Source organism: Motacilla alba, chromosome 3 (genome assembly GCF_015832195.1).
Source record: "Motacilla alba alba isolate MOTALB_02 chromosome 3, Motacilla_alba_V1.0_pri, whole genome shotgun sequence".
NCBI classification, from domain to species: domain Eukaryota; kingdom Metazoa; phylum Chordata; class Aves; order Passeriformes; family Motacillidae; genus Motacilla; species Motacilla alba.
The window spans coordinates 31,781,942-31,794,327 of record NC_052018.1 but is presented as its reverse complement, the minus strand read 5'-3'; the positions used below and the strand labels follow the sequence as shown (position 1 = coordinate 31,794,327).

Here is a 12,386-nt window from a genome sequence, read left to right as displayed (position 1 = left end):
CATAGTTTCCTATCTTGCTGTAAAGCTTGCTTGATTTTTCACTCTTTTTTACTGAATGTTTTGGAAGTCAGATTCTTTCAAGACAAGAATGTAGTGCAATCTCAAAAATCAATTCTGTTCCAAGTCTCTGGTTTTTAGTGAGTGTGCTCAGTTTCTCAGCAGGAAAAATAGAAATGTCACAAGGGACTACTTAGATGTCCCTTCTGCTTTTGAGGCTATCCTGCAAATGTGCACCACAAGTACATGCATTTTTTATGCTAAGTAATCTAAAACCTTAATAGGAATTCTTAACTGTTATTCTACCCAACCTGAAAAACAATACAAACAGATACATTTAATTAGGTGGCCATCTGATCCCTTACACTGCAGAATGCAGTCAGGCTACTCCTAAAGCACTTGAAAGCCTGAATCCTCTAAAGAAATATACAACATATACTTTCCATAGAGTGAATGTGTCGTCATGTAATTATTAAATACACTTATCAAGTCCTCACCCTACTAGCTTCCACTGAACAAATCTGATTCAGAAAAGGCACTGGTAAAACTTGTTAATACTGCAAAACACTGCAGCGTTGCCCACCATCATGTTAATAAAAAACACTTACCAAGCACATGCAGTAGTGAGCTTGTTAAACCAAGTCAGGAAGGTCTTAAATAACTCATTCTTAATTCTGTACGTTTTTTTCTATTAACGTCACATTTTATTAAAAAAATAAGTTTCCTATATTTAACATGTATATTAGCTTGCTGTATGTGACTGGAGATCTTGAGACCTTTAACATTGAATGATAGTAAATCCAACACTTTCTTCACAGCTTTGAAAAAGGGTAAAGAGGGAGGGAGGATGACGGGGAGGACAGGAAAGAGAAAGGAACAGGAAGAAGCACCAGGTCATTCCCAGTAAGAGAACCAAGTAGTTCTACAGCATCAAAATATGAACTTGCATCACAAATATAAGAAAAAGGAAAACTACTGCATTGATGAAATGTGGATATATTCCATATAAATAAAACATACCACTGGGAAAGCCTAGACTAGAAAGGAATAAATACATTCTACCTGCAATTGTCTCTCCTCTATTTCAAAGAAATTATTTTCCTTCCCTCTCTTGTATAAACTACTATTCCAATATGTCAGTTGCACTAAAGCCAGAAACACAAGACCCTGCATTTCCACAATCTGGAACTATTTTATCCCTATTTTTCCCCACCAGTGGCAAGAACACTAGATAAAAACTTGAAGGAGGAAACAACTCAGAGGTGTGCACATTACATATTTAATTTGTAGTCCAGGAAATTGCCCCCACATTCTTTCAACAAGAAAACTGCAGGAGTCATTTCTAACAGAACACATATATGTGGTACTTACATAATCTCCATGGGGCCCAGGGTTTATGCGAGAGAAACCAGGGAATGAACAACTCCCCTAAATCCCACAGTTATCTGTACAAAAGATTAGCAGCCCACAGCTGTATTGCTCTATGTGCAACCACTCTGCCTGGGTGAGAGAACCCCCTCTAAACAGAGGGTGTCACAGAGAGTCGTCTGTGCAGGAATGCCCTGGAAATAACATCATTAGCAGCTGCATTTTCAGGGTTTACTGGGAATGAAAACTCATGGAGGCCATGAAGCACTGGGTTAGACTTGGATGCTGTGTACAAAAATAAAATCTCAAGGGGCCCAGAGTTCAGCTAATGAACTCTCTGCTGCTTCTCTTTGGGAGAAGGGAATGATAAATGACACTTCCAGTAGAAAAAATCGGGAGAGATAATATTAGCCGTAAGGAGAGACAGAAGATCCCTCTCTACTCCCAAAAATTCCTTCCTGGGAAGTGACACTTCCTGGTTCCCTTCAAAGATATCTGTATAAGTAGAAAACTGGAGATATATATCCTTGCACAAATCTTTTCTTACTTTCCTCACTTCAATGAAAAAGCCTTTCTAGAACAGGGATAAAAGGCTACATTTGCAGTTTAAGCAACAGTGACATTTTAGATTGTTGTAAAATCAAAATACACTGGAAATATCCAAGCAAGTCCCAACATTAGTCTGATGCTACGTAAAGCCAAGAACAAACAAGCAAGCAATGAACACTAGTATTTTGGTTTTTCGCATGGATATTAGAAAAAATAGTAATCATACACTTTTTTTCTTTTTAAATGTTCATTACTTAGATAAAGCACATATGAATGTAACATTCAGAATTGTAACATAGAAAATGTAATGTGGGCAATCTGCTATTCCAAGTACACTTACCAAAATACAATTTTATAATGAAGAAAGTCTCAAAATACACCTGTACAACAACTGGGATCCACAAAATATGATTTAATAGAGTCACTCAAGATCACTTCATTGAAACCACTTTTATAATACTGTAAGAGTTTATCTCTGGTCAAGGAGCACTCTCCCCCTTTCTGTAGCCTGTCCCACTAAAGCAAGGGTGGAATTGTAATTGCAATGCGTATCTTCTAAACCCCCAAATCTGAAGCAGTCTTATGAACTATGACACTGCCTACACTTAGATACTGGGAGGATGGGAATCACCCTCTCGGAGGCCATGGTACATTGAGACACTTACCCATACTATTGTCTGTAGCGCAAGCAGAATAATCTTGTAAAGGGTAACTAAATAGGGTCAAAATATGAATTAATTATCTCACTACCAAATCATTCCCTATGTGTTACTTAAGCATGTAACAGTAAAACTTAACTGAAAAAGAAAAAGGTAACCATTTCATCCTATATTTTCTTTATTTCCTTTATGTTTAGAAGTTGCTATTTAAGTTCTATTAACAGAAATACATAACAAAAGCTCCCTATCAAGTGGAAAAAAGTAATTACAAATGCTGAAAAAGTTGGCCTCATTAACATATGTACAGACTCACTTAATACACATCTTTGTGGGAATTAAACCATTTTATGACACACATTTATACAGGCATTAAACATTCCCAAGTAACTTTGAGCAGAGAACACGCCAAATCTTTAGTCTGGGCAGACAGAAATGTAGGTTTCAGTTTTGATTGTGGAGCTAACATGCAACAGGTACAACATTCAGTCTGAGCTGTTGTTGGTAAGTTGTTCTGTCTTTTCCTGCAACACTGAATTTGGGTCTTTCTGTCCCTTCTTGTCCTTGTTCTGCTGTTCCTGGAGCGTCAGGATTATTTGTCTTATTTCTTCTCTTTTGGTTTTCATTCTTGGGCGTGGAAACCAGTGTGTTAAGTTCATTGGTAGTTCAAAACTCAAAATGGGATTCTGAAAAAAAAAGGTCATTTGGATATTACAGTGAAGAGTTATAACCTAAATGACTGAAGAAAACTATAGTGAGGAAAAGCACATTCTTCCTCACTTCATTCCATGAGCATGGAACAAAATTTCTATAATTTCCATGTTTTGTACATGTATAATTACGGTAAAATCAGTCATGCTTCAGTATGTTACGGACTAAAATCATCCAGATCACACTCTTGATTATAAGGATGCCTGAACAATCTACTGTGTTTGCTACAACTTTTAGACTAAGCACTTGTCTGCATAAATGTGTAAAATTCTCCTAATTAAAAAAAAAAAAAAAAAAAAAAAAAGAGTGAGAGAGAAAACTACTGCAAAGATATAGGACATTTTTAAAGCATCAAAATCTAGAGCTGATCAGGAGTCCAAACATTTTTCTTCTTAAAACTAGCCTTTAGAATCATGACCAACTAGGCAAGACAGATTTGATTTCACCCTAGAAAGCAAAGCTCCTGCCTACCACCAATGCTTATTATACTTGCATTCTATTTTCTTGCTAGGTAACATTCATCCAAATAATTACGATAATTATTATTATGAAGCATTCTCTACTCCTCTTCAGTGATACCATACAACAATTCCACCCTAACCAAATGACAATCTAGGGAACAGTGCTGTCTCTCAGAGAAATTTCCCCCTTTCTGTACTCCTGTTTACATCATTAGAGCTCTTAAAGAGTGAATTACATTCACCACTGAGGTAAGATCAGCAAGGCTGCTTGGGAAAAGAACTAGCGACATTCTTCAGCGGGACATGTCAGTGCTTAATGTTGCACTAGCAATAGTATTTTTTTGTGTCTGGTGAGTGCGGGGAGGACAAGCAGCGCCCCGGTGAGAGGCCAGCTGCGCTGCGCTGCCCTCGGCCGCCCCTCGCCCCGCAGGCTCTCGGGGAGCCCGCGCTGCCCCGCCCGCAGCGGCCCCTGGCGGCCGCTGATGCTCACTAACACCACATTAAGCACCTGCGCCCACACACTCCCCCTTCCAGTTCGTAGAGCTGGCGCAAAAAGAGACTGCCGGCAATTTTCCAAATACAAAGCAGCTGAAATTGTTCGCTGAATAACTTCAAGACAGTCTAGTACTGTGCAGCCATCTCAGGTTTTCCCTCCCCACTGGAGTTACTTCTGAGAATATCCTGTGATTTGCCCTCTGACACAGGTATGTGTCGTGCCTATTCTCTGGCAGACAAAGCTGCTGCACACTGCTGGACTAGGCAGGACAAGGGATTCAGCCTGGCATAATCCAGCCATCAATTCACAAAAAGGAATGGGCTAATAAAACCTGGAGAAGACCATTCCAAAAAGGAATGGGTTAATAAAACTCGGTTGCTCCTTGTACCCCCAGTGAACAAAACACGAGGCACTTGGTTATGGTTTTAAGCTCTCGGGAACTCATCAGTGAAGCAAAGCTTTTACCTTCCATTTGCATGAATGCATTCTGCTAAAGCCTTACTGCTCTTGAGTAATGGATGGATGGAGGGAGGGAGGGCTGAGGAATGGATAAGCTGCCAGCTTTTCCAGGAAAGGGTTAGCTACAGGAGAATTCAGAACAATGCTCTAAAAGCACCAGGGATTCTAAAAAGTTACTGTCCCATGCAGGCAGCATCTAACTTGACCATCATTTCTCCTCCCAATCCAGACCAGAAGGTGCTAATGCCTCCTCTTGTGAAAGGAGCTGTAACTTGAAGACCAAGTCAGCTTGCAAGTAAGTAAGCATACAAACAATTCCTTCAATGGAAACAAGAATTGGCATTCAGCTGCAATGATTTCACTTACATGTTTTCTTACAAGTTAAAAACACCCCCAAAAGAAACATAAATCCCCTACCTGTGTCACATTTCTGAATTTATTCAGTCACAGTTTTCAGGGGAAAATTATTAAGCTTTTAGTAGTGCATTTTTAGCTTAGATTTTGAACTCACGTTCTACTGGATGATTTTAAAGGGTACACAGCAGAAGAACAGAAAAGAAGACTCTAAATGTGTTTTCTTTAGATTCTCTCAGAAAATTTAATGGCTTACAATTATTTTATGTACATACAACTAAAAAGGTTAATTAGTTTATTTAAAAAAAAATTACTCTGCGTTTATGCATAAATTAGTTTACAACGCATAATCCCATTGATAGGTATTGAGCTACACTAGGAGCCTTTTATAGTTGTAATAATTTTCACAGCTTGTATTTGGTTGTTGCAGGAATCAAAAATAGCTTCAAGAACATACATACCTCAAAAAAGCTCTCCACATACTGCAGGATGTACACTCCACAATCACTGTAGTTGTTCTGCTGTGGCACTTTTGGGTTGGAACCTTTCATGACATCTTTGGAAAAGCTTCTTTTGCTGCCTTTCCTGACTTCCCATTCCACCTCTAGATATCTACAATAAAAGACCATGCAAATTAAAATTTTTTTTTTTTTTTTTTTTACTCCTTGAAGAATTAAAAAAAAACCCAACAAAAAACCACCAGAAACCTGAACCAAACTTAAAAAAAATCCCAAACCAAACCAAACTAAAAAAGCCCCAAGCACCAGATAGGAAACTTACTCCCTTAGTGTTTTCACAACATTTGACCGGGAAGGGCCTCTCAGTGAATCCATAAGCAAAATGCAGGGCCTAACAGAGAACACAAGTTTTAAGTACACAGTATTTTACAGCAGCTTGAAAAACACAATGTTACACAGAAGTAGTTTGTGGGGTGGCCTTAACAAAACTAGATCAATACTGCAAAGTTCTACCAGCACTGCTGTAACCTCCTAATAGGGATAACTAAATGACAAGTTATCTTTATATTTAACCATACACTAAGTACATTTAGGAATGTACTTAGAAAACACAGTACTGTCAGACAATTTGTTACAGTTGCTTAAAAGACCTTCAGGTGGCTAATGCTCTTTTAGGTGTACAAGGTATCTGGGACACTGGCAAGAGAGAGTAAGGCACAGAGCCCACCAAAGTCCTGCTGGAGTAGCAGCTTGAGAATAGATGGGACACTCCACAGCACACTAGAAGAAAAGCATTGGGAAAGCATGTTCAAGAAGTGATCCCAGTATGGATCTGAAATGTAGCTGGTAGTTGTACACAAAACCCCCACCAACTCTATTTAGAATAATTTTAAAAAGTCTATTTAGAAGACTTTAAAAAAGGTATCTATAACCAAGTATTTTCTAGAGAACCAAGTCCGCTCAAGTCCTCTCCTGCACTCTACAGATCTGGTATCCTATCACTCGATCTAAAGCACACTACCTTTTCAGGAACCACAAGCACAGCAATCTTATCAGCCACCTTATATGCAATTTGGATTTATACATCAAAGCTAACTCGTATCAGAATTCAGAATTCCAACATTAAATGTAGTATATATTCTGAGTGATAAATAAATGCAATTATTTTTCACAAATATGTGTTTTTTCTTGTCTAACAATAACATATATACATTCAAAGTATCATTCAAAGAAACTTCAAACTAGCAAATTCAGACAAAATATCTGCAGGCATTTATGCATAGGTGTGTTTGCATTTAAAAAGTAATTTACATGTATGCAATTTTTTAGGCATAAGCAGATAATGACTTAATGTTTGCTTGTACTTGTTTTAATTTCTGATAAAAGTATTTATATAGGTACTGCTCTTCAAAAAGCATTAAATGCTCTTTAAAATGCTCTTCTAAAAAAAGTAGTACTTTGCAGGGGGAAGAAATTACAACCTTTTCAAGGTTATTTTCTATTTTATACAGAAGTAATTTTAAAATATGCTAATAGTAAAGTATTAAAGTGCCCTTAATGACTTTTGATACTTAAATATCAAAGATGTTATGAAATTTCACAATGGATTAAAATACTGTCTGCTGGAAAGTATTATGCACAGATAATCTGTCATCAAAATGGGACAAATTTAGCCAAGCTATAATCAGAAGCTCATAAATATTCTTAAAACACAACACAGATGGACTTTTTCTTGAAAACGTATTGTCATATGTTCCATAACATATATAAATCTGTAATTCTATTCTGCCTCCTAAGAATGTACTGTGAGGGTCTTCACCTTTCTAGTAAACCTTGTAGTCAAGAAAGGAAATACAAAAATAGATAAATTATGAAAAAAATACAAAGAGAACTGTCAAGACAGCAATACTAGTAGCAATATTTCTGGATTTTGAATCATGCATCTGTCACACCATAATGCAAAGAACTGCAGTAAATATTTACTAAGAAGTTATTCCTGGATATCAAATATTTAAAAAGTTTTCAAATCCAGAACAGATAAAAGAATTTTAAGAAGTGTGGAACACTTTTATTAGAGAAAAAAACCAGAGACAATAAAGAGGAACAGCTATCTTATTTAAACAAGAGGGCAGTTAAAAATTACTCCAATTTTCTTTTACTAGTTTGAGCAGTGATAAAGGTTTTTTTCACTAACAATTTGTTTAATTTAAAAACATTAATCTGCTTTTTAATGGAGGATACATTTGAACATGCTTCTTCACCTTTTTTTTATAGGAATCCAAGTGCAAAATACCAAACAGCCTTATTGGAAGAAACAATCTTCATTTGCCTGATGCAGCACATAGGCTTAATAGAAACCAAAAAAAGCTATTATTTCACTAGTAGTTTCATTCAATAAATTTTCTGCTCACTGAAGATTTTACTATGAAGTTCTCTCTCAAACCCTAAGAGCATGCTGATTAAGGTTCATGTATGACTATTTCTCAAAATCATTACCTTTTATATTTCCTAAAATTCTACAAAATATCCATTTTAACTGTTTTAATACTTACTGTTTGCAGATAGTTGGCTTCAGGTACCACTGTCCCATTTCTGAATTACAGTTATCATCTACAAGGCCACCATCATCACTACTGTCTTCCTACAGAAGCAATGTTGTTACAGGTGTTTAAAAGCTAATACTGTTTTTCCAAACAGATGCAAAGGAATTTATTGTTACATTTAACATTTTCATTCAACACCAATAACTGAGTTTAATAAAGAAATGATATCTTTAATCTAAAATTATTCACTGTTTGTTAAGCTGACCAACTTTTAGTCACGTGGTTTCTGAAATTCATGCTAGAATGACATGGATTGAATGCTGCTATTTATTTAAGGACTGTGAAACTATAAAATGCAACTGACATTTTCAAAACACCACTGGCTTAGAAGAGGTGAATCTCCGTTATATGGTTCTAATCCAAATTATCAGTACTTTTCCTTGCCAGTCAATACAAGAAACTTGCTTGGAAGTTTCATACAGGTTTTCTTCTAGGTGAAATGAGACAAGATCTGCAACAAGCTGAGAAATTAATCTCTATTTTTGCTCCAAAATGCAACAACTTGATTCTTAGGGCAAGGAAAATTAAACCATGATACACAGGACTATGGGTTGCAAAACCAGTCACATCACAAGGCTGGAAATATCCTATGGCCTTTTGATTTCACTACTGATTGCTATGAATGATATGGAAGTTTTTGTACTAAGCACTAAGCTGTTGTACCTAAAAGAATTCCAGTGATTCACAGTTTCTCACCCTTCCATTGAGTTCAACATTACTTCACGGATCACTGCATTATGGGGAAGGAGGTCCTCTCCAAAAATGGGAATCCCTCTACCAGCATGATTTATTAACATTTTTGTGTGCATTGTGTACATTTCATTAACACACAGGATCTTTGTGCTGAAATCCTCAAGCTATGCCGTGAATATGTAATCATATTAGCAACTACTGCCTAGCTCCCCATGCACTTGCTTTTGTTGCAGCCTCAACTCCTTTTTTGGCAGATGAAAAGGCTGGTCCACTCAGCTTGTCATGGTCATTTCTAAACTTGCTTTGTGCATTCTAGAAAATATCAATGACAGCTTCTGCCTGAATTAAGTTCTAAGCTACATGGCAACTAATGAGCTTGGAATTTGTTCCTTTCCTCAAGAAACGCAGCTGGCCATGTGCTTGCTTCCCTGCCTTCATGCCATGTATTTCACACTGGAAATACTGTACTACTTAATCTCCATCTGGAAACTCTATCTGCTACAAAACAGACAGGCAGTTCCATCAGGCAAAACTCAGAATGTTTGCACAGGTGGCATGACAGGAGATGTGGGCTAAGTCCAGCTGAAAACACAGTTAGGTTTCAACATCAACGGGAGCTTTCATATGTATGTATGGGTACACATATACATAGCTACTTGGAAGTCATTACAGAGAGATGCAGACTGAAAAATAATAGTTTGTTCTGGACTCAGAGGTCCAGAAAAGGTCATACACCTGGAAGATGAGCAGGCAGGCCAATTAGGAAGAGCAAATGTGTAACTTCTGGCCTGCTTGCACTGAACTTACACTTCTAGAAGCAGCAGAGCTATGGAATAATGCCCTCATACCCAGCACAGACTGAGTCAGCAACATTTTAATACTCAGTCTTCCCACAGCTTTAAAATCTAAATGTTTTCCAATATGAACAAGAACGGTACTTGATTATAAACCCATGCTGTGTAAATCTGATTAGGAGCAGCACCAATGAAACAAAACAACAGAGTCGCACATACTTAAAAATGTGTCTGATTGTATCCAGGAAATGCAGCTGAAAGAGGAGTAACTTGTTCTTGGGTTTAGTAGATGAACATGGAGTGGGGGAGACAAAAGACAGAAGTGTACTGACTTTCAGTGTCTCCACTAAAATCACTGTGTAATACTGTCATTACACAAAACACAAAAATGCAGGATCAGTACAGCAATTTTCTAATAAACAGATAAATGAACAAATGTACAGTCCTCTCTGTCAGCTAACCTGCAGATTTTTGTAGGTAACCAGTGCTTTCGACTTGTCACTTGTAAAGATAAGTAGCTTTAGATAATGCACATTCACAATCTATATACAGGTTTTAAGCTGTCCATTCAAAATACAACACAACACTTCATATTTCCTAAATAAAATTGCTAAATTGTTTACCTGGTTATCTTGGTCTTCAGAAAAATCTATAAGCTCATCTTCATTTAGTTTACTGCCATCAGCTGAGTCTTCACTATAGTTTAGTCTGATTTTGTGCAATCCATCTGTATCAATCACAGACAGCAGGATATTTAAATATCAAATACTATGTCATTACTGAAGACCAAACTCATTTTAAATACCTCAGATTTCCTCAAGACTGCTCACAGTAACTGTGATACAGTTAACACATATAATAATTAACTCATGCATATAAACAAAAATGAAAAGCTTCTTCTAAGTAGCACAACAGAAACTGTTTCTTATTGTGTGAAACACCTAAAAAATGTGAAACAGCTGGACTAAAACCCACTATGAAATTTCCCTATGGTTCCATCTTTATAAGAGTCTAAATTGATACTGCTACAAAAATGGGGACTCTGATATGCTCTCTAAAATAACAACCTACTCCTATCCCTAGCTGGTGCCTTTCTTAATACCAAATACATCCATATACACAGTGGATCACACTGGAAAAGGTAGTCACTAGCTTATTATTTTTTAACTGGAATCATTTCTTCCATCAGTTTACTGTGCGGTATAAAGACTTGTGTTGGTAAAAGGGGAAAGACAGCTTGAGAACACACTAGTGGGGAGGGCAGAATGAAGGATCAGCTCTCCTGGGAGCAGCAGCTTAGAAATATTTCAGTTTACTACATAAAAGATTATCTGTAAATTCACTCCCAATGACCTCTATCTATTTAGTCACATACTTAGTGGGAAACAACATCAGAAGAAAAAAAAATGAATGCTCAAGCTGTACCTGTACAAGAAGCAAATACACACAGCTACAGGCTCACTAGTCTGACTACTACCATACAAGACTTTAGAACAGATTTTTGATGGAAAAAATAGTAAACCATGGAAATAAATGAAAAATAAGTAATTCATGCCAGCAAAACCTGAAATCTTCCTAGAAATGGGCTATTGTAATATGTCTAAGCAATGACAAAAACAGTGTTGGTTATGGTGTCATTGGAGGACATATTACCTGTTAAAGGAAACTAGGATTTCTGTAACAGTAAATAGGGCAGTGAAGTAGCTAATGGAAAAAAAAAAAAGGAGAACATACACATTTGAGAATGTTTCAAAAGAGATGTTAAGGTAACACTTTGGAAAGAGGTCACTAGTAAAGTTCCACAGGGAAAAACTTGGGAATTAGTCTTACTCGGTACCTTTGAAAAGACCTTAGCATAAGAAGTAGGTCATATACTAATGTGACTTATTGCTGACAGATTTCAAAAAAAATAAGTATTAATATTGAGACAAAACACATCTTGTTCAAAAACTGAGCAAAAAATGTTTAGATAAGAAATAAAAATAGATGTATTCTGGATGAGTGCAAAGTTATTTAGGTATGAGCTTCTATTCACAAGTTCAACACCAGGATTTAGTTTGAGATCAAGCCATCTGAGTTTAGGCTCCCATTTATAGTCATCACCTAGGGTCTCCATGTCAGGAAACCAGAGCACAGAGCTACTTAACTGAACAGCTACTCTGTATCTGCTGTAGGACGAGAAGAGAAAGTCTCTTGGGTTCACTAACTACACTATCAGAGGCACCTGCAGTCTTTTGAGATATCCTTGGATATCCAGGACTTAGGGATGGATTTGGCACAGTCAAGATCCACACCCTTCTGGAGCAACAGATGAAGGCTGCTCAGATAACCCAAGGCAGAATGCCTATCTTCCATCTGGTTGAAATGGAAGTTTAAATAAAATGCATCTAAATTTAGCTGCCTAAACATATCCTTAGGGTCAATCTCACCCTTAAATCAGGACTGTGCCCCCTGAGAACATCCGCTTTAATGAAAGGGTGCATCATCTTCAATAGTTGAGCAAGAGAATCTGAGCATTCAAGTTAGAAAGAGAATGACCATCAGCTGCCAATACAATGCAGCCAGAAAAAAACCCACAAGAAATGTAATCCTAGCAAAAACCTGTCATCATGCACATTCCATCTAATTACAGAAAAGCAACAGTAGCAGCGACCAAGACATGAGACCACATCATATAGCAGCAATATCATAAACGGTAACCATCACACATAAAATGAAAAATCGATTCAAACAAGAACACATCTACATGCACCACCAGCACCCCTCCAAGACCTTCTAGGAACAGCG

General features: G+C 37.1%; 1 protein-coding gene across 2 annotated transcripts in view; it reads right to left on the bottom strand.

The window, feature by feature from the left end:
* Positions 1 to 1,262: 1,262 nt before the first annotated feature.
* The window catches only part of SENP6 (SUMO specific peptidase 6), a 72,732-nt gene continuing 61,608 nt past the window's right edge, over positions 1,263 to 12,386 (bottom strand). The window contains exons 20-24 of one of the 2 annotated variants that reach the window (XM_038130976.1): positions 10,223 to 10,326; positions 8,062 to 8,150; positions 5,832 to 5,900; positions 5,513 to 5,663; positions 1,263 to 3,256 (exon numbers count right to left, since the gene is read on the bottom strand). In XM_038130976.1, coding sequence (XP_037986904.1) covers positions 3,056 to 3,256; positions 5,513 to 5,663; positions 5,832 to 5,900; positions 8,062 to 8,150; positions 10,223 to 10,326 — 614 coding nt within the window. In that variant the 3' untranslated portion in view covers positions 1,263 to 3,055. The remainder of the gene's footprint in view (positions 3,257 to 5,512; positions 5,664 to 5,831; positions 5,901 to 8,061; positions 8,151 to 10,222; positions 10,327 to 12,386) is intronic. The other variant, XM_038130977.1, reaches the window with a different exon arrangement.